Source organism: Nomia melanderi, chromosome 13 (assembly GCF_051020985.1).
Source record: "Nomia melanderi isolate GNS246 chromosome 13, iyNomMela1, whole genome shotgun sequence".
Lineage (NCBI taxonomy): Eukaryota > Metazoa > Arthropoda > Insecta > Hymenoptera > Halictidae > Nomia > Nomia melanderi.
In genome coordinates, this window is record NC_135011.1 from 7,675,192 (window position 1) to 7,703,065 (window position 27,874).

The following is a 27,874-nucleotide window of genomic DNA, read 5'->3' on the forward strand; positions in this document are numbered from 1 at the left end:
AGTGTTATCTGAGAGCACGAAATGAATATTTGTATGGGAAACGGCGACTATAAAACTCGGGAACATTGGAAGGTTTGGTATCAAATACGAAGTTGAACTCAGTGTTCTATTCACTGTATCCATCAAGAATCACAAAATGTCCCTGTTCGTCGTCTTGCTAATGCTGGTGGCCGTGATGCACAATGCATGTAAGTATTCTTAAAACATTTTAACCAATTTTTTCGGATTGTTCTGTTGAAATATTCAATAATTATTCTTCGATGTTTGATCAAAGCTGCTGCCAATGAGACCGTAGTGCAACATAACTGTCCTCAAAATCAAACATGGGCAACATGCGGAAGAATATGCGAACCAACTTGCATTACGCCAGTTCAAGTCCCATTGCTTTGCCCGTGGTTACTCGTAAGTATTCAAAACGCTTCTCATTCTAAAATACTTGTCTATTTTTTCAATTAAATTAATTGTTTCAGGAATGCACAGCAGAAACTGCCAATTGTAGATGCAACGACACTTACGTGAGACATGTCTCAACGAATAAGTGCGTCAAATTGTTAGATTGTAATCTATTGTAATAATGTCAAATACTTGGTTTGAATTCAATGTAAAAATGCGGTAAGGATAAAAGTGTAACTTGTGCAATAATTACTAATTCAATGGTGTCTCACAGACGATTCAATGCTGCAGTGAGTCATACTGATATTACTTTCAAAGTAATATTTATAATACTGATCATAGATGTATCGCATTTACGCGCTGTTCACTAGAAGACTTATTTCAATTTGAACAATTTACGTATATCGTGCTTCGATGAAGCAAGAACTTATGACTCACTACAGTGTTTCTATTTTTAATTACTCCTTCCTACTACGAAAAACCGAAGAAGTTAGGATCCGACAATTAAATATTAGAAATGTTGTATTTTTAACTCTACGAGGATGGATGTTAGACAAAAGTATGTAGCTAAGTATTCAATAGTAGCGAATTGCTATGTTAGTGACTACACATTAGCGAAGCGGCAGCTCGCGTTTAATTACCGTGTTAAACGATAAAACCTTCTACCACTATTTCTTCTTACGTTATTTAGTATCCCTCAACAAGTATTATTTGCATAGTATTGTCGCAGAATGAGAAACATAGTGCTCACGTCTCTAATATTTCATCCGAAGATAGTGTTATCTATAAGAATGATACATGAGTGGACATTTTGAATGTAATATACAGTACTACACAGTATAAAAGACCAGACCTTTCGACGAAACAGTGTCAAACACCAAGTTGAAGTCGAAGTATCCGGTACTCAGCAAACCAACGAAACCAAAATGTCTCGTTTCTCTATTGTTCTGCTGCTGTTAGCTGTAGCCTACGTCGCAGGTAAATATCTCGAGACCATTTGAAACAAATTTGTAATTTAGATCTTATAGCAAATAAATGCTTCTTTTTCAAATATAACTAAATGAAAATGAAATATTTACGTAACAGAAATATTCTTATGAGAAAAATACGTGAAATATACGCGGTCACTTGAAAATTATATTGGTCCTGTATAAAGTATAGCATATGCCTAAATTGTGTGAAAATGCATAAGACTATACGTGTTAATTGTCTTGCTATAAAATTCAATTGTGTTCCTTGAAGCTGACTCCAATTCGAAAAAATGTCCCGAGAATGAAACATGGAACATATGCGGAGAATTGTGCGGACCGACATGCGATGTCCCCCGCCCGAATCCTCGTTTCTGCCCGGCAATTGTAAGTAACAAAAGTGTGTTACAGAGAATTAATTGAATCCTTGAAATTATGTAACTATACGGTGAATTTGTTTCAGGAATGCACACCTAATTTCACAGGCGGCTGCAGATGTAATAAAGGATATGTGAGGAACACCAAGAAGGGTAGCTGCGTTAAAGAACAACAATGTAACAAATCGTAGAACTACAGTTTTCAAATTGTCCTAAGAAATTATGTGCCCCGCTTATAATGATGAATAATAAATTTTTGCATTGATCATTTCGTGTTAACTATGACTACTGGTAATTTCCGTGAGTAGTACATTTTTGTACCATCTTTAAATTGACACGTGTAAATTATTGGAATCACTAATACAATTTCAAACGAATTAATATAATTTTGAAAAATGTCCTGCTTCAATCAATTAAACTCGTTCGCAATGAATTTTTTTTCTTCAATCATACTGAAAAATAAATCAGCTTGGAATTCGAAACGTAAAAAAATCACTTATAATATTTCATTAGTCCTTTTTGAGTTTCTCTAAAACCGAACGATGCTGAAAGGGTCCTAGTACTGTCTAGATTCCCTTCGAACTCCTTTTATTAGCTACACCTGCTCGGAGTGGCCGGGATTCCTTTTTCTTAGAAGGCGTCACCCGATTAATCTTTATAAGGGGCAACGACCGAGTTTTGTCATCGAACTTTCCCTCTAACCTACACTGTTTGTAGCTATCACAAGATTCCAGTACACAAAATATAAATTGACCCCGGACGATTATGCAGGTGCAGTGCATCCCAACTTGCAAGATGTGAAGTTTAAACGAATTTGAATATAATTTAACATAATACACACAAGAACGTGCCGATCTCGTATATTGATGGTAGATTAAATAAAGAAAAACAGAAAAACGAATAAAAAAGAAAACTGAATTCAATTTTCATCCCTATTAATGAATGTGTAAGCGTGAACGTGCCTGTTCTAATTATAAATATTCGGAGTACGATTCGGAAACACTTGCTCTCGAGAAAGGGAACGTTAATAACAGAGCGGGGAGCATTGTTTGTGCGTCAGCGGATCGTGGCAGGTTTGATTAGATGGTTCGAGGTGCGCGTGAAACGTCGACCCTCGTTTGGAATCTCCGTGACAGGACAGCACAACTGCCTCTAAAAACTGACGCCAACCCTAATCATCGACCGTTTCGAAAACCCCGCCCCTCTGGCCCATCTCGAGGGTCGATTACGAAAAGCAACTTAAAAGCGACTGACCTGAAATTGTATATACATACGTGTTCCCGACGCCTTTTCAAAGAGGATCTCCGAATAGGAAACAAAGGATTATGCTGGTCCGTAACATTTGAATGATTGGAACGGGGTGGATGACTATTGTTCGACCTCTTGTTCGTATCTTCTCTGAAATATACAATTGTTCGAAAGTTTGAATTTGATTTCACTATTAACTTCGAACCCTTGGAGTATACTGCAACACTGCAATCACTGCTCCACTTATTCGACTGTGCGCTTGCATCAAATAACTCGAAACTACAACGAATTCAAATCTGAATATAGTCCAGCCCTTATCCATCTACCTAGACTCGCAGAAATCAAAAAATAAACTTTCTATAACTCATTCTAACGCTTCATTCACTCGTTACGCACTTCTGCAGTGACACAAAAGGATCCACAAGTCAAATTACAAGAACCTAAGATTAAAGGGGCAAGAAATCAAAGAATAAAAGGATTCGTGAAACGACAGAACCGGCACCATTAAAGTATCGACCAGTGCGCGTCCGGTAGTTTCAGTTTATTTTTCAGCTGCATTGTCTCCTTTGTGAGGGAATAATCCCGAAGACGCCGGAAACATGGCGTGCGGATTTTCGAGTCGCGGAAATGGACTAACGCGGGACGAACAGCGAAACACGAGAGCAACGGTCAAGCAGAAGGGAAAGAGAGAAAGAAAATAGCCGGTGTAACGCAAGAAGGAGGACGCAGAGAGCAGCTGCTAGCTGGGCGGTTTGCGAATTCCACCTCGAGGCATTAACAGGGGCCCCTCCGTTCTTTTTCCCAGCAATTTTCGTCCGGTTCCTTCGTTTCCTCTTCGTAAAAATCCGCGCACACGTCGCCCGTTCGCACGCTTGCTCGTTGAAAAACCTGCTTCTTGCGCGAACGAGCTCGAGAAAGATCCCCTTTTGTGTCGGTTTCCAAGATCCGCCGCGAATGATCGCGCGGAAAGCGCTTCCGGCGACTTCGAAATCGAAGGGAATTGACCGTAGTGGACGAACGAAGGTCCAAGCGAGCCGGAATCTGGAAGAAAGCAGATCCGACGCGGGGACACGTGGTTCTCGACGTTTCCGTGCTCTCCGCGAGCGGCTCGAGCAAGATAAATCCAGAAGAGGAGGACACTCCGAGCGATGGTGCTTCACGCGGGCTAGGACAGGACTTTTTCCAACGGGAAAGCCTCCGGGGGATGTTCCCACCCTCTTCTGGCCGGCGCGGCGGAAAGAAAGAGATTCGGAGTACTGGAGACGGAATTTAGATTCGCGGAACCGCCTCTTCAGCGTTTTCGTACCTTCCGTTCGGCGACATCTTTGATTATCTTCGGTCGCGATCGAAAGGGAGACTTCCGAGTCGTCTGAAAGCCTCGATTTCTTGATAATGAGTCTGCTTCGTGATCAAAAGTTATTAGTACTCTTTCTAGAATGTTCAAGAACACCAGCCATTCGGAAAATATTTCGAAAATATTCTCTTGATATTAATTCACAAATGTTAACTCGTAGAATGTTATGGGGGTCACCGATGATTAACCAAACCAAATTACTATAAATATAAACGTTTACCTAAAATACTATACAGTCTTATTTAAATTAAATAAATCCATTAAATTACTCGCGATTAATTTTTCTTGAAGTAAATTAAATTCTATTTAAACTAGTTTCCATTATTCATCTATACATTTAAATTACATTTCACTCAATTAAACGATGATTCTTTGAAACCATTTGTATATTATAATGTTACCTAATACCGTAACATTCAGCAACAACAATAACGCAATTCAATTAAACAATTCAATATTACGTAACTATTATTCAACGCGTTCATCCTCAGTAAACTCACCACCGTGTACCATTTCTTCCCTCAAAACGTAACGAACAAACAAAAACCGTCGTCCGTGTCGTCGCGGCAGCGAAGCCGTAACGCAGGAGTCGAGTCGGTGCATCGATTTCTCAATAACGATCCCCGGCGTCGGGGGGCCACTATCGTCGGCGAAGCATCACGCGCGTATGTTTTTTTTTCTCCCGAGGCGAGTTTTGCCGAGTTCGGCAATAATTCTCGTCCGCGATAAAAGAAGAAACGTCCGGCGACGCGCGCGGGCCCCCGGCATCGATATTAAATTGTTATTTAAATCGCGTGTTTTTGTGCCGCGCGAGCCAAAAGCCTCTCCCCCATCTCTCCGCTTCGCCTCTCGGCCGCTAGGAGAGAACCCCCCCAACGTCCTCCCTTTCCCGCGGGAGTTATGGTTAACGGGCTGGAAAGCAAAAAAGGAGGGCCGGCTCGCGAAAAAGAAGAAGAGGAGGCGGAGGAGAAGTTTCGTGCACGGCCGGCCGGCACAAAGAACGGCGAGCAGCGGCCGCAATATTTCTGTCATGCTACATTGAATTCGTGCGCGTTTTCGAACGCGACTCGTTCCCTCTCTCGTTCCGTTCGACGAACAAGACTCGTTTCGAAGCAACGCGGGGAAAAACCTATCGATCCTGTACTACCATGACTGCCAAGACAGTCGTCAAACTTTTATACGGTTGAAAAAAATGTTTTAACGTTTCAACCGCTTGCCGGATGATTTCTTTCTGAGCTGTGATCGATGTAGCTACTGTGTTATTAACAGTTTAGTAGAAATAAGAGAAAATTCTAGGATTATTCGATGTCGATGTTTGCTTCTGAAGTATAATTAGAGATAACAGAGGAATAACATGTAATTTGTATTCAAATGGATTGAATGGTATTTATGTTTGTTAAATTTTGTTTCAAATCTTCGCCAGGAGTTAATGCTATAGTATTAATTCGAGTAAAACTAATGTAACATTGTACAATGATATACTTCAATTTTGAATGGTTTGTAGTAGTAATTGATTTTTAAATTTACGTGGAAAATAGTGTCACAGGGATTCAGGTGGCTGTTAAAGTGCTAGACACGGTGTTCTCCTCGATGTTCGTTATTTTTTTTTTGTATTTTCGGTCGCGGTTTATTCTGAAATCCAATCGGCGATGTAACAATTCGCAGAAAATTCGCAACGTTTAGTTCGGTTTCGTTCGAATTCGGTTCGATTGGGTCCGAAGCGTGCGAATGGGGAAATAAAATCAGCGGCTGGGCGTGCCCGCGCGAATCGTTTGTAAAATGGAAAACAATTATCGGTAACCGTCGATGTCCGATTCGATTAAAATCCACGGCCCTGCCTGTTCGCGCAGTGTCACGGGGAAATTGAACCGATGAATGGCTCGCGTCCGCTCTGGATATTTTATAGAAAAACGTCCGCGGGAACAAAGTATAGGAACGATAATTAGATTCGACAATTTCGAAGAATGAATCGGTAGATTGAAACAATTCTGTTGCCTTCATTATGCCCTGAACTACATTAATATCTTGTACACTCTTCATTGTAACGAGTTACATTCAACAGGGGACTGCTGTTGTATCATCTCCAGACTTTCCACAGAATTAACCCCTTGCCTTATAAATAACGTGTCGGACTCATGGTGAAAATTTTAAACAGAATTTGATACTGGTCTTGGTTGAAACGTATCGGCACATTGTGCACATTTATTTTTAAAGTAACAAGCTGAATAACTGACTACAAAATTAGAGTAAACAAATTATATGATCGATTTTTCGCAATGTAATTAGAAATAGAAGACAAGACAAAAGTTGACAAACTGATTAATCGAACAATACAGGGATTGATATAAAATTAAATGGTCGAAATAAAACGTAGGATTTCCAATCTTCGAAAATCGGTCATCGGTACGTTTAGTATTAACGAGCAGAAACGTCACTCAATTATCTTACATTCAAATTAAATATCATTCTTCCATTACCAATTATTATAGTTCAAAACAAAGACACAGAACATTCCCAGACAATAAATTATTAACGACAAAGTAGATGTATCGATCATAGTTGATAAACGAACCACAGAACAAAAGTTAAACTCCGAACGGAAAAATCAAGTCTTCAAACAGAAGAATTCATTACAACCCAACGGGAACACAATCGTTTCCACATGAAATGATTCAGCACCGATCCTCAAGAATCGTTTATCGATCATCGAAGTGCAAGAGGAAAAGTTCAAATTCGCCGGACAGCGTTATCAACGTCGGGTGGCGCGAATTTCCCCGGGCGTTCCCATGAAAGAAGAGTTAGAGGGCAGCGAAAGAGAGAGTAGTGGAGGGGCGCGTCAAAGGGACGGCGGGACGGGACAATACTTCTCTGGGCGTTAATAATGAGCCAGGTATTCCGGCGGCATCGGTGTCACGTCCCTTTGTCCGGTCCGCGCATTATTCGGCCGCGCGTACGCCTATCTCGAATAATCAGTCGCGTTTTAGTGGAAACAGCAACCCGCGCGCATTGTCTCCCGGGACACCGTCGAAACGACGGAACCGCTCGGAGAACAAAGAGCGCGCCGTGGGGATGAAACGGCCCGGGGATCGAGACGGGAGGAACACGTTCCGTCGGGAAAGTTCCGTAGTTTCGCGGAACGTGGCCCGGGGAACCAAGGAAACACGAGAAGAACGTTGCTCCCTCCTTCGTCTAGTCTTTATCGTGTCGCGCGGATCGGAGACGAGATTCTCCTTACCCTCCTCCACCTCTTTCTTCTTCTTCTTCTTCTTTTATCGACCTTCTTACGGGCCGTTCGACTTCCAGGGAAAAACTTTCCTATTAATCGAATGCCTTCGTGCCCCCCTTCATCCACCCCGCGATCGTATCCAGCAGGACACGATTTCAATCGTCTTCACCCCGGAAGTTCTCGCAACTTTTCCTCGCCGTGCTAACCTATATCTTGATCCTCGCGACCTCTGCTCTAGACTCTGCTCTAGACTGGCACTAGAGCAACGCAATTTTGGAATGTATGGAATATTCGTTTGAATACTTTCGCTGGTGTGAAGGTATTATTCAAATTTCATTGAGCAGTGGGGTTTAAAATTCTGTATCCAGTGTGTATTTTGACATTAAAAATTGTACTTCCTATGTGCTTAGAGTCTCATAATTCTATAACTAATGGAATAATAAAATGATATTGTAGCACGTTGCTAAACTATTTCTAATCAAGTTTGATCGAACTCGATCAGAGAGGCATGTTCTCGAACTGTGAGTAGAGGAATGAGAAAATACGAGAGACACCGTTAAGGTAGATAGAAGCATCGAGAACCGCAGCAGTTTCGTTGTCCAACGGGACAATGGGACGAGTTTAGGGGGGTAAGGGCGTATTATGACCGATGAAATACCGTATTAAGGGACCGAGAGAGCAGCTCGGATCCTAGAAAACAGGCGCACCTGCCCGGCCAGAATCCGGGACCTTTTTCGGCGCCCCCCTCGAATGGAGCAACGCCAGGATGGAATGGGATTGTTTCGCTCCGTGTTCCCTCTTATTTTCGTTCTACGGTTTCGCTCGCCGGCCCTTTCGGGGGAAACGGTACTCCTCCGGCCACGAGTTTCATCTCTCCGGAGAATAGACAAGCGTATCCGATAGCCGCTTATTGGATCCGCAGTGGAGAAGGCATTTCCCTCTCCTCCTCTGCGAGAGAGCTGTGAGAGGGACGATTCTTCGTTAAGGAGATTACCCGGGACGCAGACGTTACCTGAGGAGCGATTATTATTTCACGGGGTCAGGCAAAGATGGAGGGAGCGCAGGCGAAGGTATATATCGGGGCCGGATAGCGAATCCTTATTTACGAGAACCGCCGACCTGCTTAACGAGTATTGCGCTCCAGTTGAAATATTTTCGATGGAACGGCCGCCGAACAGTCTAATGGAAGAATTTCGTACGAGGGAGGGAACGTTGTTAAACGATTGTGTTTGCCGTGGTGGCTACGTTGATTGGTATACTGAAAGGTTTCGGCTGAGTTTTGAAACGTTCGAATTTTCAAGCATTTGAATTTTTAAATATTTGAATTTTCAAGCGTTCCAATTGTCAAGCAATAAAATTTTCAAGCGTTCGAATTGTCAAGCAATAAAATTTTCAAATATTGAACTTCAGAAATGTAATTTAAATTCAATCCGATACGCCACTAAAATGTCACTTTCACCGATCCGATTGTCAAAAATTTTACGCTCGTCGCGAGCAGTATTTACACGCTCTCGACGAACACGAGATAAAAACAGAATTGAACACCTGAACAAAGTAACGCAGCGAAACAAAACGGGACATTTCCCGTGGCCGACAAGAATGTTCGTTCCATCGCGCGACAAATCCTGTTCCCGAATGGCATCGATGTCCTACAAAAGATCCTTTGAAAACGGTTACACGCGGGAACACGCACGTATAACACTGTGCCGTTGGATACCGTGGACTTAAGGAGGGTCCAGACGAGGAGCTTTGTTCCGCGTTAGCACGTGCTCCATTGTCGCCGACGACGGAAAGAAGGCTGGCGAACGAACCAGCTGGCTACGGGGAAACAAAGTAACGCGGCAATGCAACGAAAGAGAAGCCTTCGAGCCGGTCGCTTTCGACGTTTTACACGTTTTTACATGAGCAGCCCCCGACTTGGCAACAAGCTGACTCGTACACAATTACTGACTGCACAGAACGCAATCGCGTTAATCATCGAATAAAGATACCGACAGTATCTCACTTCGTACAGAACTAATAATTATCGCAGTCTGAGTTGTCGGGAAGCGGGTATGACTAATAGCGCTCGTTAATATCGTAACGAAGTACCTCAAGAATATCTGAGCGGGCGATAAACTTAACGGTTTGCAAAACTGAGTGCTCCCAGTTGGAACGGGGAGAGATAACGGCGTAGAAAATAGGCAAATAACGATGTTGCTTTTACAATTTTTAATACTAGACCATTTCACTTCAATACCAGCCAATTTCGTGCTGTGCCTTTCAACCCTTAATGACTAGTGTCTAGACCCATTTAAATCTAGAGTTTCGAAGGTTTTAATCTTCTATGGCCAACTTAACAATTATTAGCATCAAGTTACTTCCTCAAAATCAGTGCTAAGGAGAACTGGCAAATAATCTGAATAGATTCAAGTATAGAATCATTAAAAACCTCCTCTTTCCTAAAATTACCAGATGTCTAGCAATCCAAAGAACTAATTAAAACACTCACCCTTTGTAAACCATTTTACCAGCTATTTATACCACACAATATGCAAAGAACCGAGAAAAGCAAGGAAGATAGAAGGGGTCAAGGAGTTTGCGATCGAAAGAAACAATTTGCCGAGCGGAAGAGAGATTTCGGGGGTCATCGGGAATGGAGGGCGGTCCTCCGCGAGAAATCCCCTGCGCATCCAGGGGACGGAATACAACAACGAGAGAAAAGGAACACGTATACCGCTGGTCCGGTCGAGTATCCACGAAAAGCCCGGTTCCCATCATATTTATGTGACAATCCCCGAGGCCGGCCGCAACGCGAGGGAGATGAAATCAGGGTAGGCGAGATCGACGTGTGCCGACGTATTCGTTCGGTCGCGGCACCGACGTGACCTGCACGACCGAGAAATTGCCTGAAAGCTCACGTCGCACGCTCTTCAAACGAGGAAATCCAACATCCCTTCCCAGCCATCCCTTTGAACCTGTCGATTCTCCTCTACCAAAGGGAGTACCAGGGGAGAAGAAAGTCCTGCTTCGCTTTTCTATCCGTCACACGCACCGTTTTTCTCTTCCCGTACCCCCTCGTTTCTTCCGGGAAACGACGTCACCCTTTTTCATCCAGAAATCGCGGCGCATTCGTACGCAATCAACCGCCTAGCTTCGAGCTCCCTGCTCACTGGGGTAGGGACAGGGCGCTGAAATCGCTTTTCGAGTGACACCGGCTGCCTGCTGGTCGTTGCGTGTACCTGGTGTCGCGTAACTACCGCGGCGTTCGCCAAGATGAGGCTTTGTATCGTAGGAATTTAACCCTTTGTCGTATGATTTCTTTCCCACTTCCGCTCAGAGATATATTACGGTTTGGAATTCATTAGGAAAAGAGGAAAATTCTATACTTATTCTATGTCTATGTTTACTGAGACGCATTACAATTAATAATAGATAAATAATATTCAATTTGGACTTGGAAGAAGTGATATTTATGTTTGTTAAATTCCATTTGAAATTTTCGTCACTAGTTCGACACGATATTGTAGAGCAAAAGGTTAAATTTCGAATTTTTGATGATAGTGGTAAGTTCGTCGTTAGTGATGATAATATAAAATAGATTTGATTTGTACGATGTAATGGTGGAAAGTGAAAAATTGTAAGCGCTTGAAACAAAGTTCCGATCACCTAGTTTTTCTTTATCTTATTTACTTCGTCGCGAGAAAATATAAATCGTCCAGCCCACCCATAGAAGATTTTCCAAAAGAGCGATCCAGACCCCATTTACTTCGCAGCTGTCGAACCCGATCAAGATCGTCACCAGACGCAATCCCGCCAGAAAATAGTGATCGAGCGAGCAGCTAAAGACGCGTGTGACACGGCATCCCTTTGATCGCGCGACAATGCGACCCGACCTGGCTGGTTGCTCCCGTTCCCTGGAACCGATGAAAAGGGGGAAGGAATTGTATGAAACAACGATTAGCAGCCAGTCGTCCTGTCACCGGCGGATTGTCGAATCAGAAATGCGACGCGTTGACAGCTTCCGATGGCGCGGAAAAAAGGGAGCGCGCGTGAGATCGATTGAAAATCAATCCTCATTGTTGCCGGTAGTCTGCTGGGACCCTTTCAATTTCAGATTGGCGACCAGTAGCGTACCGAACTAACTAAATCTGTCTCATAGAAATAAGCGTTCAGTTACTGAGGCGCGAAAGATCCCATTAATCCACTCTACAAAATCTCTTTGTAGCTATAACGGATCACAGAGTAAGAAACTAAACAGAACGAAGAATCCACAGCTTCGCAATCACCTATCGATGCACCTGGACCTCTGACAGACAATCTCCATTACGACTAATCAAAGCGTAAAACACACGCAATCGTAAATTCCAAAACACAGCTGCTCTTAGATCTAACATCAAAGTTCTAATAATTACAATGAAACACGTCCATCGGAAATCCAATTCCATAAAAACCAAAACTATCATCCCAACATCTTCATCGCGCGACATAGACGTTCGGTAACGAACACACAATAATTACGCCGCTAAAAGTAATCGCTTCGATTACCGCAGACCAGTCTCGCTTCCGTCTGACGACAAGAGACACATTCTACTGCGGAGTCGATCGGAAACCCGATACGACCGAGCCAAAGATTCACAGTTACATCCGTCGATTAACGTACCAGCGGCTCAGGGGACCAGATCCCGCGGTCGCCTGCCATCGACTCTCCTCCCGTTCGGACAAAAAGCGTGTCGTTACGTCACCGCGAGAGAGTATCGGCTGTAACGTCGCGTTACGCCATTTGCGTAACCGCCCGTCCCGTCGAGAGCGGGCAGTAGACGACGACGCGCGGAACGATCAGAATCCATTTCGGATGCAACGATTCCGTGATCGTGCAAGAATCGCCTCGTACGCGGGAACCGGTCTTCTGCCATCATCGGGAAAACGCCTTCGCGCTTATATAACTCGTGTTCCCTCGGCCGGGATTCGAAATGAGAATAAACGCAGACGCGAATGAAAGCTGCACGAAGAAGTGGTTCGAACGTTTTTCGACGTTATCGTCGACGTTGTGGTCGTCGTCGTCGGCGTGTTCCTCCCGCCGCGGAAAAACCTAGCGTGCACGGGTCGCGAGCGATCGCCTCGGGGCATTACGCAACGCGGCGAGAAGAAGGCTAGATCTACGAAGAGATCGGCTCGTTCTCGCGCGCACCGAGCCTCTCTCTCTCCGTCCTTCTCCCTCTTTCCACCGCGCAGCACGATCCTCTCTCGCGAGCTCGCGTTCCCTGGCTCGCAAACAACTTACATAATACCGTATATTTATCCGACGGCACGAGTTTACTGCACTACCGACACCGTTCCCTCTCTCCCGCAGGATTCCGCGCCGCGCGAACTCGCGGCACGCGCGTTCTCTCTCTCTTTCCCTCCGTCGTTCTCGTTGCTCTCAACGGTGAGGGGAAACAGAGAGCCTTTTGCATACGTGTTCATTACGCGAAGGCAACACGTAATCGCCGTCTCATTAAAAAACGACGATTGGTCCCTGGATCTTTGTTGTTTTTACATTCGTCTGGTTTTCGGTTGACGAGAAATTATTGCCACCGAAGAGATTACTTATCGGCGTGTACCGCTGCCAGGGGAACACGCTGCTTCTAATTACCGAGCGGATAACATCGCCTGTGCACGAGCTGTCGCTTGGCTTGGCGAGCGGACTGACCTTAGGATTGAGAGTGCAGTGATCCTAGAGGTTTCTTCACTGGTTTTCCGGGAGTAACCGTTTATTTTGAGATTTGAGAAATGGAAATAATTGCGTTCAGTTGGTTGATTGGATGAATTAGAGGATTGTGGATTCTTATAATGGATTTAGGAGCACGTTTGCTTTTGTTGAATCGAATACGCACGGACTTTGCTTTGTTCGGTTTGTCTCGTGACTTTCAGCCGGTTTTCGCGATACTCGTTATCTTAATACAAATACTGCAACGGAAACACGCTTGAAAACTTTCCAGTCGATTCAATACATTTATTTTGATGTCGAACAGCATCTGATAAGGATCGAAAACACCGAGGCGAAAAACCTTTTCGAACATCCACGATCGACATGGATTAAGTCAAGGCGAACAGGTTCGCTCTAAAATGTGGAGGGTCGACGCAGAAAAGCAACGAGCACTTTCGATTTCGTTGTTCACGCGGAACCGTGAGATCGAATCGTTCCTCGTTCCGCGTTAATCGATGCAAATGTCCGATTGACTTATGAACGGGAGCGTGGTGCTTGGTCGGTTCACGTTCTCGGTCAGCGGCGAGAGAGTAAGAATAGACGGCGAAGTGGTAAACACCGTCGATGCCGGACGGATAGTGCGCTTAACCTATCCCAAGAAAAACTCGCCTGCCAACCGAGCCGATACGATCATGTTTATCCCGCGAACGAACACGACGCAGTAGAATTGCATTTATATAAACTCATTTGAGGACAAGCCGTTTACGTGACTAATAGCGGGAGTTCACTGGATTTCCACTGTTGTTCTTCTCATTTGAATAGTCGAACCTCGGATAAGTGGATTCTGGCGAAGTAATTCATTTAACCTGTTTACCGTTGAATTTAATTTCAGAAAGCACTGGTAATGCTCGCAATGAGATCAAATAATGAAGTATATATTCGACTAATGCAGACCAAATGCACCTATAATGTATTCTGACGAAAAGCTAAAGCAAAACGAACAAGAATTACATGATTATCTGAAAAATAAATAATTTATCGTTGAAAGAATTAGTACCATTTTTATTTTAAGATGACGTGTATACTCGTGTAACGCAGTTAGCTGGTTAAATGAGAAACTCGACGCTAATCCAGAGGATAAGTGTTCAACTACAATTAATTTAACAATAGATTCACAGTTTATTGTATATTTTATTTTACTGTACCAAGAACAACTGGTGTGCCTAATATTCGTGGATAATAAAGTCTCAGGCACAGAGAATTAAAATACTTATGATTCTATCAATCAAAATCGATAAAGGCTAAATAATGTAAACTAAATAACCTTGCGGAAATTCGGTATCTATTAAAGGGGGTTGCGTGAAGAGTTGATTTTGCATTTATAAAAATGAAGCTCAGATAACTTCTGACTTGAAGTTCCAATGCATTTCCTTGACGATACGCAGAAAAAAGGAACAAACAACGCACGACAAGCGGCGCGTGCTACCACCTTAAGGTCGACGAATTGATTTGTCTTACGCGTCGTCGTCGCCGTCGTCGACGCGAGTCCTCGCCACGCTCGCCGACCAATTATTCGACGCGAAAGACTCGTTATCCAATTTGGCTAACAAGGAGAACGATTGAACCGTCCGCCTCCGATTCTAACGAGCCTCTGACGGGATCACGTCGTCCCTAAGCCTGATGGTAGATCGACTTCAATTTTTGTTACCTAAATTCGACTGGGAGAATCTGGTACCATAGACTCAAAAATCGAAATCCACCTGTTGTGATCTTCTAACTGACTATAACTCGGTCGAAGGTCGACTGTTGCAATAATTTACTCGAGGGAATTCCAATTTCGAATTGCAAATTTGAATAGAATATCTTCTTGAGGTTATTTGTTACATAAAAAGTGAAACTATTCTAACAAGTTGACATTTTTCAAACGAAAACGCTTATCTTTGTCTTTTTTCCATTCGCAAGTAATTTTATAATAATGGAAGAAAGAAATTAGCAAGCGTACGTTGTAATTATGGAAAGATATGTGCAAAAATACAAGCGAATTAGGTGGTAATAACTCTAGAAGTAGGAACTGGGTAGAATGATAAGCTGGAAAAACAATGTAGAACTTGCGTTAGGAGATATGTAAAAGCATAGATAACAATGCATATCATTAGAACTATATATAAGAGTTGTGCAGTTAAAAGCACTTCCTCAAACCACTCGAAAGGTCTTCAACAGGAGTATATCTATGGTCAACATGCATAAGTACGTTACTTTCAGTTTGATAGTACTACTCGGCATTCTTGCTGGTAAGTTTTCCAACTATTTTCGATTATAGTTTCTTCATTAAAGATCATCTGACATTTAGGGGAAGTTTTTGCTGCACCGACAACAGACTCACCGACAACAGACTCGCCATCAGGTGAACATATTATAATTGATTGAAATCGAATACTATAATTATATCATACAGTTTTTCAACTGGCTACCGTAATTTAATAAATGCAGATGTTGCTACTACAATCTTCCGCCCAGGACATCATGCGATTATCATTATACGAGGCTACATAGATGAGTTTAGTAAGTATGGTGGGTAACAACGCATTGGTATATGTAACCATCATGTGGAAATCGTTTTGAGGGAAATTCCACGTAGTACGGTAGTAAAAGGGTAACAAAACTCATGGAATTTCCGGACGTAACAATAACAAAAGTTTAGTAACAAAAACAATTATACTCTAATATAATTTTTTGAACGAAGATTGGTTTTAAATACAGGAAACAGACTAATTGGACTTATCCAGCCAGTTGTCCAAGCCTGGCAAAAATCAAACTTGCATGATTTCCTGACCGGCTTTCGTATCAGTAAGTATCTCGTAATTATAAATGTTATAAATGCTATTTTCTTTTACAATCCTTCCATAAAGTAATATATGGTTTGTAGCTATTTAACGTAAACAAACGACAGATCTCGGAATATGAGGGGACGAAATAATCAATCTTTAATATGAGGAATTTTTGTGGGAAGAACAATCGACAACCCGGCTCGAGACAGAGTCTAGTGAAATTTATAGACGCATACTTTTCGTGCAGGTGTTGGGTATCAGGCAGTTAACATTGTAAATCAAGCTGTTATTGTAATTTCTGAATGAACGATATTTAAAAGGCAACCTCAAGAATCACGATTTTACGATATCCTCTCCCACGGCCTAGCATAAACCTAGCCCAAGCGCCACGGGGTACACAGGTGTGTCCATTGAATGCGAGGTAGCCGCAATAATGTACACTGCTGTTCAGAATTCGACTTAAACCTATTCTTCCCTGTTCTTAACACAATTACGCTTCCATTCTACCTACTTAGTATCTTTCAATTTAATTACGGTCCGGTTTTAAATTTCAAAATGATTCATAAGAATATTGTTACTAAACGTTCCTGCTTTCCCAGTAATATTTCGAAAGTATAGGCAAACTAACGAAATCGTTCAAATTAACATCCTGCACAAGTCTAACTCGATATTACAAACCCGAGAATACAAACTTCGAAAGCTTTCTGGGTACGAAGTTATGTAACCAACAAAGTTCTCAAGCTCCTTTCCTCAGGAAGAGTTTAAAGAAGAAGAAAACAAAATTTTATATCTCGCGCTACGTGTTTCCAAGAGTTCACAGAGAAAAGAAAGTTGTCATAAATCTAGCTGCACGCTTTAAAAAAGAGTTCACAGAAGGAGGAAACATCCGCATCTCGGTCACCGAAACTCGTTTCATTATCATCCCCCCTCTTGGTAGGTACGTGGAACGATAAAGAGTCGTTGCTGCGCGGCACGACGCAATGGGTCCTCAGGTGGCTTCGTGATTCACGGGGCAGGCCGAACCGGAATGGAAAACGAGGCAGCGCAGTCCATCACGTAGCCGCGGCCGCCACGTAGCGAGTTTATTGCGCGCGAGCGCGAGCAAGTTCGTACGAACGTGACGTAACAGATAACACGGCGACGGTGGACTCGCGGCTGGTGCTAGCCGCAGGCCCCGCTGCCATCGTCGCGGCGAACGCGCGTGGGCAACGGTGCGCCACTCGACCAGATCCCGGCCGGAATATAATGTAACCTCGCCAGACGGAATTACACTTAACTAACCTAGCGCAAAAACCAGTCCCGACTGGCTGAGACACATCGCCAGCCGCGACAGGAGCAAACAAACATGTTTACGGAGAACGTAACGCAACGTAGTGCCGTGGCAGCCGATTGAGATGACACAGATACACCGTGCAGGAGAGCTTTTTCATATGATTGTTCCTCTTTTCAGTTACGGTACACCATGAACTCTAAACGCCTACAATTTTAAAATGAGTTATGTGACAGAGTTCGAAGACATTCGAATGATCATAGGGAAGTTCTAGTTCGAGGAACAGAGCAGAGTAGAAAAACATTGGATGTTGGGTATGTGAAGGATGTAGGACCCTAAAAGAGTGGACGCTTTTGATTACCACGACACTCAGAGTGATCTATACTAGACGACGATTATTTGGTATAAACGTATTAAAGTGTATCTAGTTGAAATCCAAGGACTTTCTTTGATCAGCTAGTATCCTAAGTAGATCCAGACATTACAGCCAGACACTTTAAGGCATCCAACAAGGATGCTAATCAATTAAGGCACAATCGGCAACAATCAATTAAAGCGTCTACTTTTAAGCAGAACCAGAGAAGAGCGCAATCAGCCTAGGTATCATTCAAAGGAAATTTCCAACGACGTAACAAGAATATATCAATAGACACTCTGATCGAAGATTCTCCCTAAGTGAATCTCGCAAGGTCTGCTAACTGAAAGTGACACCCGGGGTAATCATCCGATAACAGATAACGATGGAGGACGATCGAGAGGACAGAGGAAGAGAGAGATCTGGCAAGGAATCGGAGAGTCTAAACGAAGAAACCCGCTATCGACTTTATCAGTCGACAAAGGCTCGGCTCGCTAGCCCGGTCGACGAAGAACGCGAGAAACGAAGACGCAGAAGAACAAGAAGGAGGGAGGGAAAGAGGGAAAGAGAGAGCACGGCGTGGTGTCGGCGGGTCCGCGCGCGTGCTGGTTGGCTGCCGCGTAAGAATAGAGCTAATAAATAGCTCCGGCGGGGAGAGGCGATATTACTAACCTAGCTCAACGTTACGGCACGTTGCCGAGCGCGACCCTGACGCAAAAGTAGCAACGCGCGCGCTTAGCCTAGCCCCGCGCGACTCGCCGCCGCCGCTCGCCGCTAGGTCGTTGACTGATTATTTTATGCACTCGATGCAAGTGCAGCGTTCGCGAGCCGATCGCGTATCGCCTCTCCCAGCCGTGCCAGCGCGCGGCACGCATACCTGCCGGCAAGCTGTGTGCCGTAAACCTGGAGCAGAGCTTTTAGATCCAGCTAATGCCTCCATTGTTCCCCGAACCTGGAATACAATGGGATTACGGAAGTCCGTTTTACTTTTTTCTTTTCATCTTGCTCTTCTTCTGACAGGGAGTAGGTCGATCTATATACGGAGCGACTTTTTGTTTTGATGGTATCCAGATGGAAATTAGATATAGTTTTCCGTGTTCTTTTCTTTTCTGTTGAGTGGATCGTTGGAGGAAGGTTTAGGCCAAGTCTGAAGCAAGGTATTTTCCGATGCTGCGTAGATTCCGATGCGAAAGGCAAACGTTAAGGTTGCTCGTAAACGATCGTAGGTAGCACGAAATCATCTTCTTACGATAATTGCTCGTTATCGTGATCGTTCGCCTGATTTCACGTATAAATAATCGTTCAGTCTTTGCCGTGGCACGCGAAAAACACGTAACAGTTCCGTGGAATAAGATGAATACCGATCGACCGTGCGCGTATCATCGAAATTATTGGAAAAGAGTATCTCTGTAGCCCGAGTCGGTGAGATTGGACGACGTCGAAATGCCTAGGAACGTTTCATAATTCCAATGTAACCGGATCGACCCCAGCCCGTGTAACGGAACGACCGCGAATGTGTCATAACAGAACGGTGGTAGCTATGTTTAGACCATTCGTTATCTTGTCCGTTTCTTTGGCAAACGCGGTTTTCGAGAACAGACGATTCCCAAAGGTCCGAACCAACGGTGACACGCATATCACGCCCACGAACAACGTTCCGGCGCCGACCGCCGAAACGGGAATTCTAATTCGAGAACCGCGCACGTTGAACGCCCGACGAGCCGCGGAACCCGTTGCTCTTCGATTATTTGCGCGGCCCAGGGACGCAAGTAACGAGTTTGGCGGTGACTTCTTTAGCGAGTGTTCTGAAACCTTCTCAGAGGTTCAGTTTTCGTTTCTGAACATTCGACTGCTGGAACATACGACTGCTGGAACCTTCGACTGCTGGAACATTCGACTGCTGGAACATTCGACTGCTGGAACCTTCGACTGCTGGAACCTTCGACTGCTGGAACATTCGACTGCTGGAACATTCGACTGCTGGAACATTCGACTGCTGGAACCTTCGACCTTTAATTCTCTAACCTTCATTTTGGGAACCTTGCATTCTACAATCATTCGTTTCGAACTCTACAAATCTAAATCTTCTCTCTAAAAACTTCTTCAAAGACCTATCTGTCTATAACACAAAACATTTCCAGCTGAACCTCTCCCATCTATCTATAAGCAACCCTGTCAGAGCCTTTCCCTTTACAATCCTACAATCTTGTACCTTATATTCTGATATCCTATCCTCTAAGTTGACATTTTGTAGGATTAGCACTTTGTACCAAAGTACATTATCTCTTGTCCAATCAATTCACTTTACCATTGTACTACAAACCAATCCATAAAGTACACAGTAAATCCATCCATGAAGTACGCTATCGAGTATTACGATCGAACTATTCCCAAGTGTCCACGATAGATGACTAGTGGTCCAGGAAATTGGATACCGTAGCAAACCCCGGGAATCTCGCGTGGAACACGCGCGGATCAAGCAAGCCGACGCCATAAAACGGTTACGGCGCGTCTCCCACGGCCGGACACACGCGGCCGTGCCGAAATAAATTCTCCACTAAGTACGCGAAAAGTTTTAATAGGCCCGCGGTATTTATACGGCAAGACAGCCGGCCCGTCGCCCCTCTTTATTCCGTCGAATTTATGGCGCGGCCATGTTCCGCATTAACGGAGCCTCGTGTCTCCGGTAGAATGAGCGCGTGACGTCAGCCACGGGTTCCAGCAGAATGCAAATGCCGGCCCGGAGGTCTTAATGGCAGCCTTAAAATTCGAAACGACCCGGGAGAAAACCCAATAAAGGTTAGCCCGAGGAACACTCGCGAATAGGTGCGTTCCGTTTTATTGCAACCTCGTTAGAATCGAATCGAAATTTTAAGAATCCTGTTCCCCTCTCTATAAGCGCGTTAGCGGACTCAACGAGACACATACAAAAAAAAAGTTGTTGCATACCTCAAATTTACGGAATTAATTCTAGAGACCTTCATCCTTTCCGGGAGTTGACCACTTAATTCGATATAGCAAAATCATAAAGTTCTATATACAGTATTAATCTCCGTATAATGCATCAATGTATAAAATATTGAAATAAAACAGCTTTGTTTCTTGATTCATGTATGTTCCAATATTTAGCTTAATATTTTTAACGAAGAACTTTCGAGTGCAAGGGATTGATAAGGTGTCTTAACGCGTTAAGTGCCCAGCCCGATTTGCTTGCCGTTCCGTTCAGGCCCAGACGGGGCCGTCACCGCTGACGGACGAGCCGAAATATCGGCTTGAGGACCCGAGTTTTCTCAATGTTATAATAATAATTCCCGAATATTAGGTTCAAAGTTGGCAAAGAATTTAACACAAAAAGTTAGCACCTTCTGCAATGAATGTAAAAGCAAACCACACCTCTGTTTACCCTGTTTTAATAAACTACATTAACTTTTTTAAAATATTATATTCTTTTTTTTCAAGTCTTGACTGAACAAAAACCGATGTCGCCTAAGCAAAATATTTAGTCTCACATCAGTGCGTAAGGACCGACACGCGCGGTCGTGTAATATGAACCTAAAGTTCGCGGCCTGAACGAAAAGTCTAACGCCGGTCTCTACGGACCGGCGTGGCGTTTAGCGTGTTAATAAAGAACTTAATCAAGAATATCTTCAGATGTATCTTTCTACCTATCTTTCTTTCCAACAGATGTTTTCCAAGACCATCGCGCGCAAGTTAAGTTAGCCGTACCAAATATTTACTTCATCCAGCTCCTCCCGCGCTTTAAATCGTGATCGAGCCGTTCGTTCGCCCGACGATCAATTATAGAAGCATCGATACCTCGAAGACAGTCTCCCAAGTGTGCTCCGGTCGTAGCCGCTGTCTATCCAGTCCCCCGTGGAGCAAAAACCGATCGAACGTAGCCCGAGACGAGAAACTTGCCGGTCATTTTCGCTGATAAGGGAACGAAGCCGGCGACCGTAATGGAATAGAGACCCCAGAGGCCCCGAAAGCCTTTCACGCGTCATACATCACCGCTGTCCTGGGCAATAGGACCGAAATTCACGGGACATACCCGCGAGACTAATCCCGTAAATAAGAAACAGGCTGCCGGTCGTTCCGTAGCCTCTGAACCGTTTATGCGACCCATAAAAAACTTTCAACCCTTTACCCGACAGGCTTATTTTCATTATGAACGTCCCGAAATGAGGATTTCCAGACGAAAAAGGGCAATTTCGACGGATTCCGTGGGCGTCGGTTATCACCAGCGAAGACGAGCCTCGAATTCGGTCGGTTAGAGGCTTTACGAGCTGCGGATCATTCAGTCTCGAGGAAATTGGCTCCGCAACCGAGTTACGTGGCGTTCGTCGACGAAGAATTTCCTTGGCAACCGGCTACCGCCAAGTGATTCACGTCACTGACCCGCTACAATGTTTCCGGGTCGAGCACGCGCGATTCGAAAATACTGTCCGCAGGTGCGTGAGAACCTACTAATACCCGCCGCCTGGTCCGCGGAGCTGGCGAGACGCACCGCGAACCGGCCACGGTACACCTCGAAATTAATATAGATCGCGCGCGATTTCCTGCACGAGTCTGCGGCTCCACGCAGACCGCCTTCTGCGCAACCTGAGGCGCAATTCGTCATGTAACTGACACGCGTCCGACTCCTAAGGAAACTTAGCGCCTGTGCGAGGAAAACTGTTGCCGCAAATTAAAGAGTGTTTCATGCGATTTCAACTGCTTGTTTGACAAGTGAACAGTGGATACTGTACCCACAGTTACCAGCTGGTAACAGTCGTAGAATATTAATGACAATAATGTTTAAACACGCGAAGGAAGATTGTCTCCACCAAAAATAAAATTAAGGAAACTAATGCTATAATGAAATCCTGTTTGATCTTGTGAAAGTACCAAGATTGCAATAGAAGAACTGCTTTTATCAAAAAATAAACGAAGAATATTGATGCTGCAATGGAAACTATACTGATACTGTACGAATATCAAACATTGCAATAGAAGGAAAATTATCTTGATCAAAAAAGGAATTAAGGAAACAAATGTCAAAATAGATTCTATATTCATCCTTTACTAAACTTCCCACTGCACTGCGGTTTGCGTGTCTCCAAACATCCTGAACGCATAAAGCAAGGAAAGACTAGCTTTGACATTATTCTCACCCAGCATCGCAGCCACGCGACTTCCCTGAAACCAAACCAAACAGCGACAGTGACAGATACTCCCGCCGTGAAAGAAATTTCTCTTCCCGTCCGTCATCAACTGAGATGTTTACGCAAACCAGCCGCTATTACCGCGGTGCCCCGGGGCGTTTGATAGGGGAACCGAGTTCCTCTTTGTGCGTGTCTTCGAGCTTTGTTCGAGCCGCGGAACTCGCAAATATTTCCCGAACCTCGGACCGTTACGACACGGTGTTTCCGCGTCGCGTGCGCACGCTTCGATCGCAAACACACGCGACTCCCTGGCGTCTCTCTCGCTCACTTTTCCCTGTGTCGCTTTGACTGGGGAGCTTTGTACCGCGACGAGCAACGCGGAGAAACACGGGCCGCCTTTGGCGGTTCCTTTTTAGCCCCGCGACGCGCGAGCCACCCTCGCACCTCGTTCACGCGCCGGCTCCTGTAAAATTCACACTCGAGCACGACACCTAAGACCCAGCGACGTTCTCTCGTTACGCGTCGACGGCGAGACCTCGAGCAAGCTACGAATAACGGTTTATTATTCGGAATTCGTCCGAGGGTTGGTCAGCGAACAGTCACCCCTCATGACTTTTGCTCTTTGCATAGTTTCCGTAAGCGTGAACGTATTGGTCGAAATTATTTTTTGAGCATGCAAATGTTTAATTTGTTAAATAAACAATTAGGAAATATACAAATAAGTGAAATATTTGCTTGACTATAACTATTACATAATCGGAATATTCCACAGAAATATTGCAGGATTTCATCGAAACGAGTTACTTAAAATATTTGTATTATACATTGTACTGTGGTATACTTTCGAAATTGTAGCATAAAAAGAAAATAATACGAATGCCTTAATTAATGCGAAACGTAGAATAAAGTTTCGTTTAAGGCTTCGTTTCTAAGATAATAATGTTTGAAGGTTTGTCAAGTGGATGCTACTGAATAGGCCGTCTGATCAAGGCAATCTGTTTCTACTTCTCGTGGGTACTAATGCTATAGCTTATGGCAAAGATTTGGGAGCTGAATGAGACCAAGTGTCTAAGGAAAAAGATTCTATTCTTCGTTTTCGATTGCTATACATGTGTAGCTAATGTTTCCTCAGTGCTACCATGATTTGCTTCTTGATATCATGATACAGAGATACGGAGTTAGACCTTAGGTCACTCACGATGAGGAACAAAATGGAATGGATTAAATGCTTCTCTCACAATTCGAGGCCGACGGAACCCAGGACAGAGGAGGCTCGTTTCGCGTATTCTTCGACCCTCGCGTCCCCTTTCTCACCGTAACAGTGACAAAACGCCGCGATTACGGACACCCGTTCCCGCGCGGGTCCAAGTGGATGGCTTGACGACACAAGCGGGACCTCTTTGGAATTAACCAGCGACTCGAGCACCGTTTCCTCCGCTTGACCGTGTGCGTCCATTCCGTCCGCGCACACACAAATACATACACGTGCACACAATACTTTTTCCTACTACCCTCTCGCACACCGAACGTTCTCTCACCGCTTCTCCACTTTCGGCTTCCCGAGGATTTCTTTTTCGCCGCGAGCGAGAAAGTTCCCGAGAGTGTGTCTCTCGTCAAGAAACGCTGGACACCGTGAAATCGCGAGCTGGTCGGTGTTAATACGAGATTAAGAGGATTTAAAATTCGTATCAATCGAAGACTAGTGACAGGACAAGCGCAAACGGTTAAGAAATTATATTCTGAATGTCAGCTAGAATAAACTTCCCATTAATTCTTACGTCCTTATATTGTATATTTTTACTTGGGACCACTGTCTATATTCTTCTACCTTTTACCTATTATACATCCACTTATATGTAATATTATCAAACTCTTGTAATACAAGGCATAGCCACTGAATCATTATTAACATATTAAATATCACGAAAAAGAAATTTCAATGTATTCAATCAAATTGCAGTATTACCACTGCACGTTTATCTTTCCAAATATTAAAAATATTTTCAATGAACCATCATTTAATTGAGTAAGTCACAAGAACGGTTCGATTGAAGGGTATCGGTGACCGCCACGGCGTTCAACGCGTTAAATAAATAAATTCAGAGACGAAACGCCTCGCGCGAAATATCGAAGATTACAGGCGCGATCAGAGCGTTACATCGACGATTTCCCCGACAACGATAACCCGTATCCGGCGGATTACTCGCCGCAATTACTTAACGCCCGGAGACTGCCGGTGAATCGCGCGGCAGGCACCGGCCTCTCGATGCCCGCAGTTTGCATGCAAAGTGGACGGGCGTGCACGCTCGGTGCCGGCCACCTAGGGCGAGACGTTCCCCCCATCGACTCGACCGACGGGGCCCGATTAAAAGGGACTTAACAGCGAGACTCGCGCCGCGAAGGGGAGGGGAGGGCAGCCCTCGCCCGCGACCACTCGGAGGATTATCTCGACGGAGATATCGAACCCGTTCGCGCGAATCGCTCGGACGGAGCCGCGATTATTATCGCGCGCAGCGACCACCGCCACTCGAGGGAACGCTGTCTGAGCCCTCGAGATCTCGAGATCTCGAGATATCGGCCGCGATCTCCGAGGAGAATTCCGACTGCTGGCATGTTTTATTTGCGAGCGGCTGCGTTAAACTCGATTGGTGAGAACTACGAACCAGACGCGTGATAAACGCGATGCGGAATTTTGTTAGGGAACGATGGATGCATTGAGTAGTCGGAAAATGGGAAGATTGACGGTGGGAGTCTTCGTGTTCGTGAAGAGTTGAAGTTACTTGAGACGTCTGAATGAATCATCTTTTTAGACATTTACAGATTTTTAGAAGTTTTTGCGTAAATTGATTTGTGTGTATTGTGAAGTGTATATCAATCGAGAGATTAGTTCCTAAGTTTGCTTCGAAGTTCTAGTGATTGTTAGTAGTTTTAGTAGTTTAGCAGTTTCTAACCGATACAATTAAGAATGTTTTCTGAATTCTTGTAATGGACAACTTCCTAGCACGAAATAAAACTGCACGATTCATGAGCGCTTGTCAAGACCATAATGACACCTTGCACAGATTTTTCACCGAAAAGGTGGTACAGGAAACGGTTACTGTCGTTACAACTTTTATTATATCATAATAAAATGACGATGGGATAATAATAGAAGAGAAAACTTGAACTACTCCGTTATAGGAGAGGACAAATCGCAGCTGGAGCCGAGTTCCGCGATCGTCAAAGGCCTCGTGAACGCTCGGGATCTCCGAACGACGTGGAAGAGAGTCCGTGGACAATAACCGCATCCAGGTCGTACACAAAGCCGTTCGATAATGGAAATTTATGTCGGTCGTGCGCTGCCCACGGAAGATCGAGAACCGCGAACGTGAAATTCAATAGGCGAGCTAGATCTAATCGGCGAGCCGAGAACACGGCTGCCGCGGCTCGCGTTTCGTCGCGCGCGAAAAGATACGCCGGCAATAAAATGCGTCGCGAGCCGACCTGCCCTCGTAAATCTACGTGTGCGTCGCTCTTCCGGAAATTCGAAGCGTTCCTCTTTTTGCGACCATTTATCGAAGCTATTTTTACGAGAACATTATTAATGCCGCCCGACGTTCCCGTTTCGTCTTCCCAATAGAACCGAGCGAAAGGAGAACTTGCAGGAGCAATAAACGGTTTACGAATATGTCTTAATTAGACCGCGGAACTTTATTCACTCGCAAAGCTGCTGAAGAATTCCACGGGATTTTAATTAATTTATCGTAAATATGCGATTGGAGCCAAGTTGAATTTCGCAACGTTCGGAGTACCTACTCGCAACGCGGGATCTTCAAGAAAAAAACGCGACAAATCGACCGTTAGGAATTAAGAAAGCATTCGGCTATCAATTTCTTCGAGTCCGACCCGAGAAACGAAGTTAACGTCTCACTAAATCTCGCGGCGTTTCGCAATTTTTATCCCGGTGTAACGCGGGCAATCAAGGCGTCGAAGTTAAGCGGCCACGGTCGAGCCGGTATCGCGATACACAATAAACTTCTTAAAGCGGGAGTTCAAGCTCGATAACCATCGAGGGCGCAATAAATTCCGCGAACTATCGTAAAACCGATTTTTCCGTGTAGAAGGAAAGCAGCAGCAGCAGCAGCAGCAACAGCAGCAGTGGTGGCGGCGGCGCGTATTTTCGCGGCACAGCGCAGCGAAATATTCACCGAGCTAGAGTTCAAAGGCGGCTGGCGGCTGCCAATAAACTATCTTATTTACTGCAAAAGCTTGCATTCTGCGCGCGGCAATAATAGTCGTGCCACCGAAACTCGAACGACGTTCTCAGTTCGAGAGCTCTGTCGGTTATCGAGAATCGCAGGTGAGAGAGAACCTCGGCACCCTCTTCCCTCTCCTTCTTGCTCTTCCTCACTCACCCCCTCGAGAACCGAATACGACGACAAGGAGCTTCTGCGCGACCAAGAACATTTTAATATGACAGAATCCTCTTACTGCTTTCCCTCTCCGGGCTCTATAAAAAGTTTAATATACCGGTGTTGTCCTGCACACCCCCTGCCCGCGCACCCTCCGCCGTCCTCACGAGTATCCCCGAGGACGTTGACTGCAGGAAGGCGGGAGAGGAGGGCGAAAGACGCGGGTGCTTAAACCTTGAAAACTTTCCGGGGACGGGCAATAAGCCATCCTCTTCTCGATGATCCCACCCCTTCGGTAAGCTCCCTATAAATCTTCATTATAGCGTGCCATGGAATCGCGATAGCACCGTATAACCGGGCGAGATCGGATAAAGTCAGCCGCCGCTGCGTTCGCGGGGCGGAGGACGGTCCGCGATCCTGATGATAGATTGTAAGAGAGAAAGAGAAGACGGGGAGCAGGGAGACGGAGCACGGAGGAATCCGTGGGAGACAGGAGAGGTGAAACGGGGTCGCCGGCACGCGTCCTCTCCGAGACGCCGTGCGTCGGCCCGGATCGAAACGTCGAGACGCGGAGCGGAGCAACGCCTCGTGACTTCCACGCGAAGCCGAAATCCAGTCGAGGATGAGATTTTCGTCGACGGGTAACGGAGAG

General features: G+C 44.8%; 2 protein-coding genes and 2 long non-coding RNA genes across 6 annotated transcripts in view; 3 read left to right on the forward strand and 1 right to left on the reverse strand.

Annotated features, from left to right (window-relative positions):
• The window catches only part of LOC116432319 (headcase), a 204,951-nt gene that overhangs the window by 117,864 nt on the left and 59,213 nt on the right, over nt 1-27,874 (reverse strand). The window lies entirely within an intron of this gene.
• On the forward strand, nt 18-659 carry LOC143175221 (uncharacterized). Its single transcript, XR_012999976.1, has 3 exons — nt 18-188; nt 275-402; nt 471-659. It is a non-coding gene; the product is annotated as an uncharacterized LOC143175221 (long non-coding RNA).
• On the forward strand, nt 1,141-2,006 carry LOC116432323 (chymotrypsin inhibitor-like). Its single transcript, XM_031988999.2, has 3 exons — nt 1,141-1,371; nt 1,636-1,748; nt 1,825-2,006. The coding sequence occupies exons 1-3, from the start codon at nt 1,320-1,322 to the stop codon at nt 1,927-1,929; spliced, it is 270 nt and encodes an 89-aa protein (XP_031844859.2). The 5' UTR covers nt 1,141-1,319; the 3' UTR covers nt 1,930-2,006.
• LOC143175220 (uncharacterized) lies at nt 15,370-16,386 on the forward strand. 2 transcript variants are annotated; one of them, XR_012999974.1, is made up of 5 exons: nt 15,370-15,525; nt 15,585-15,638; nt 15,725-15,805; nt 15,995-16,081; nt 16,161-16,386. It is a non-coding gene; the product is annotated as an uncharacterized LOC143175220 (long non-coding RNA). The 2 variants fall into 2 exon arrangements; XR_012999975.1 differs by having other exon boundaries at nt 15,371-15,525; nt 15,725-15,796.

Coding starts and splice junctions, on each gene's coding strand:
- LOC116432323 (XM_031988999.2), top strand. CDS start 1,320: ATGTCTCGTTTCTCTATTGTTCTGCTGCTGTTAGCTGTAGCCTACGTC. Junction 1,372..1,635: donor AGCTGTAGCCTACGTCGCAG/GTAAATATCTCG, acceptor TGTTCCTTGAAG/CTGACTCCAATTCGAAAAAA. Junction 1,749..1,824: donor CTCGTTTCTGCCCGGCAATT/GTAAGTAACAAA, acceptor AATTTGTTTCAG/GAATGCACACCTAATTTCAC.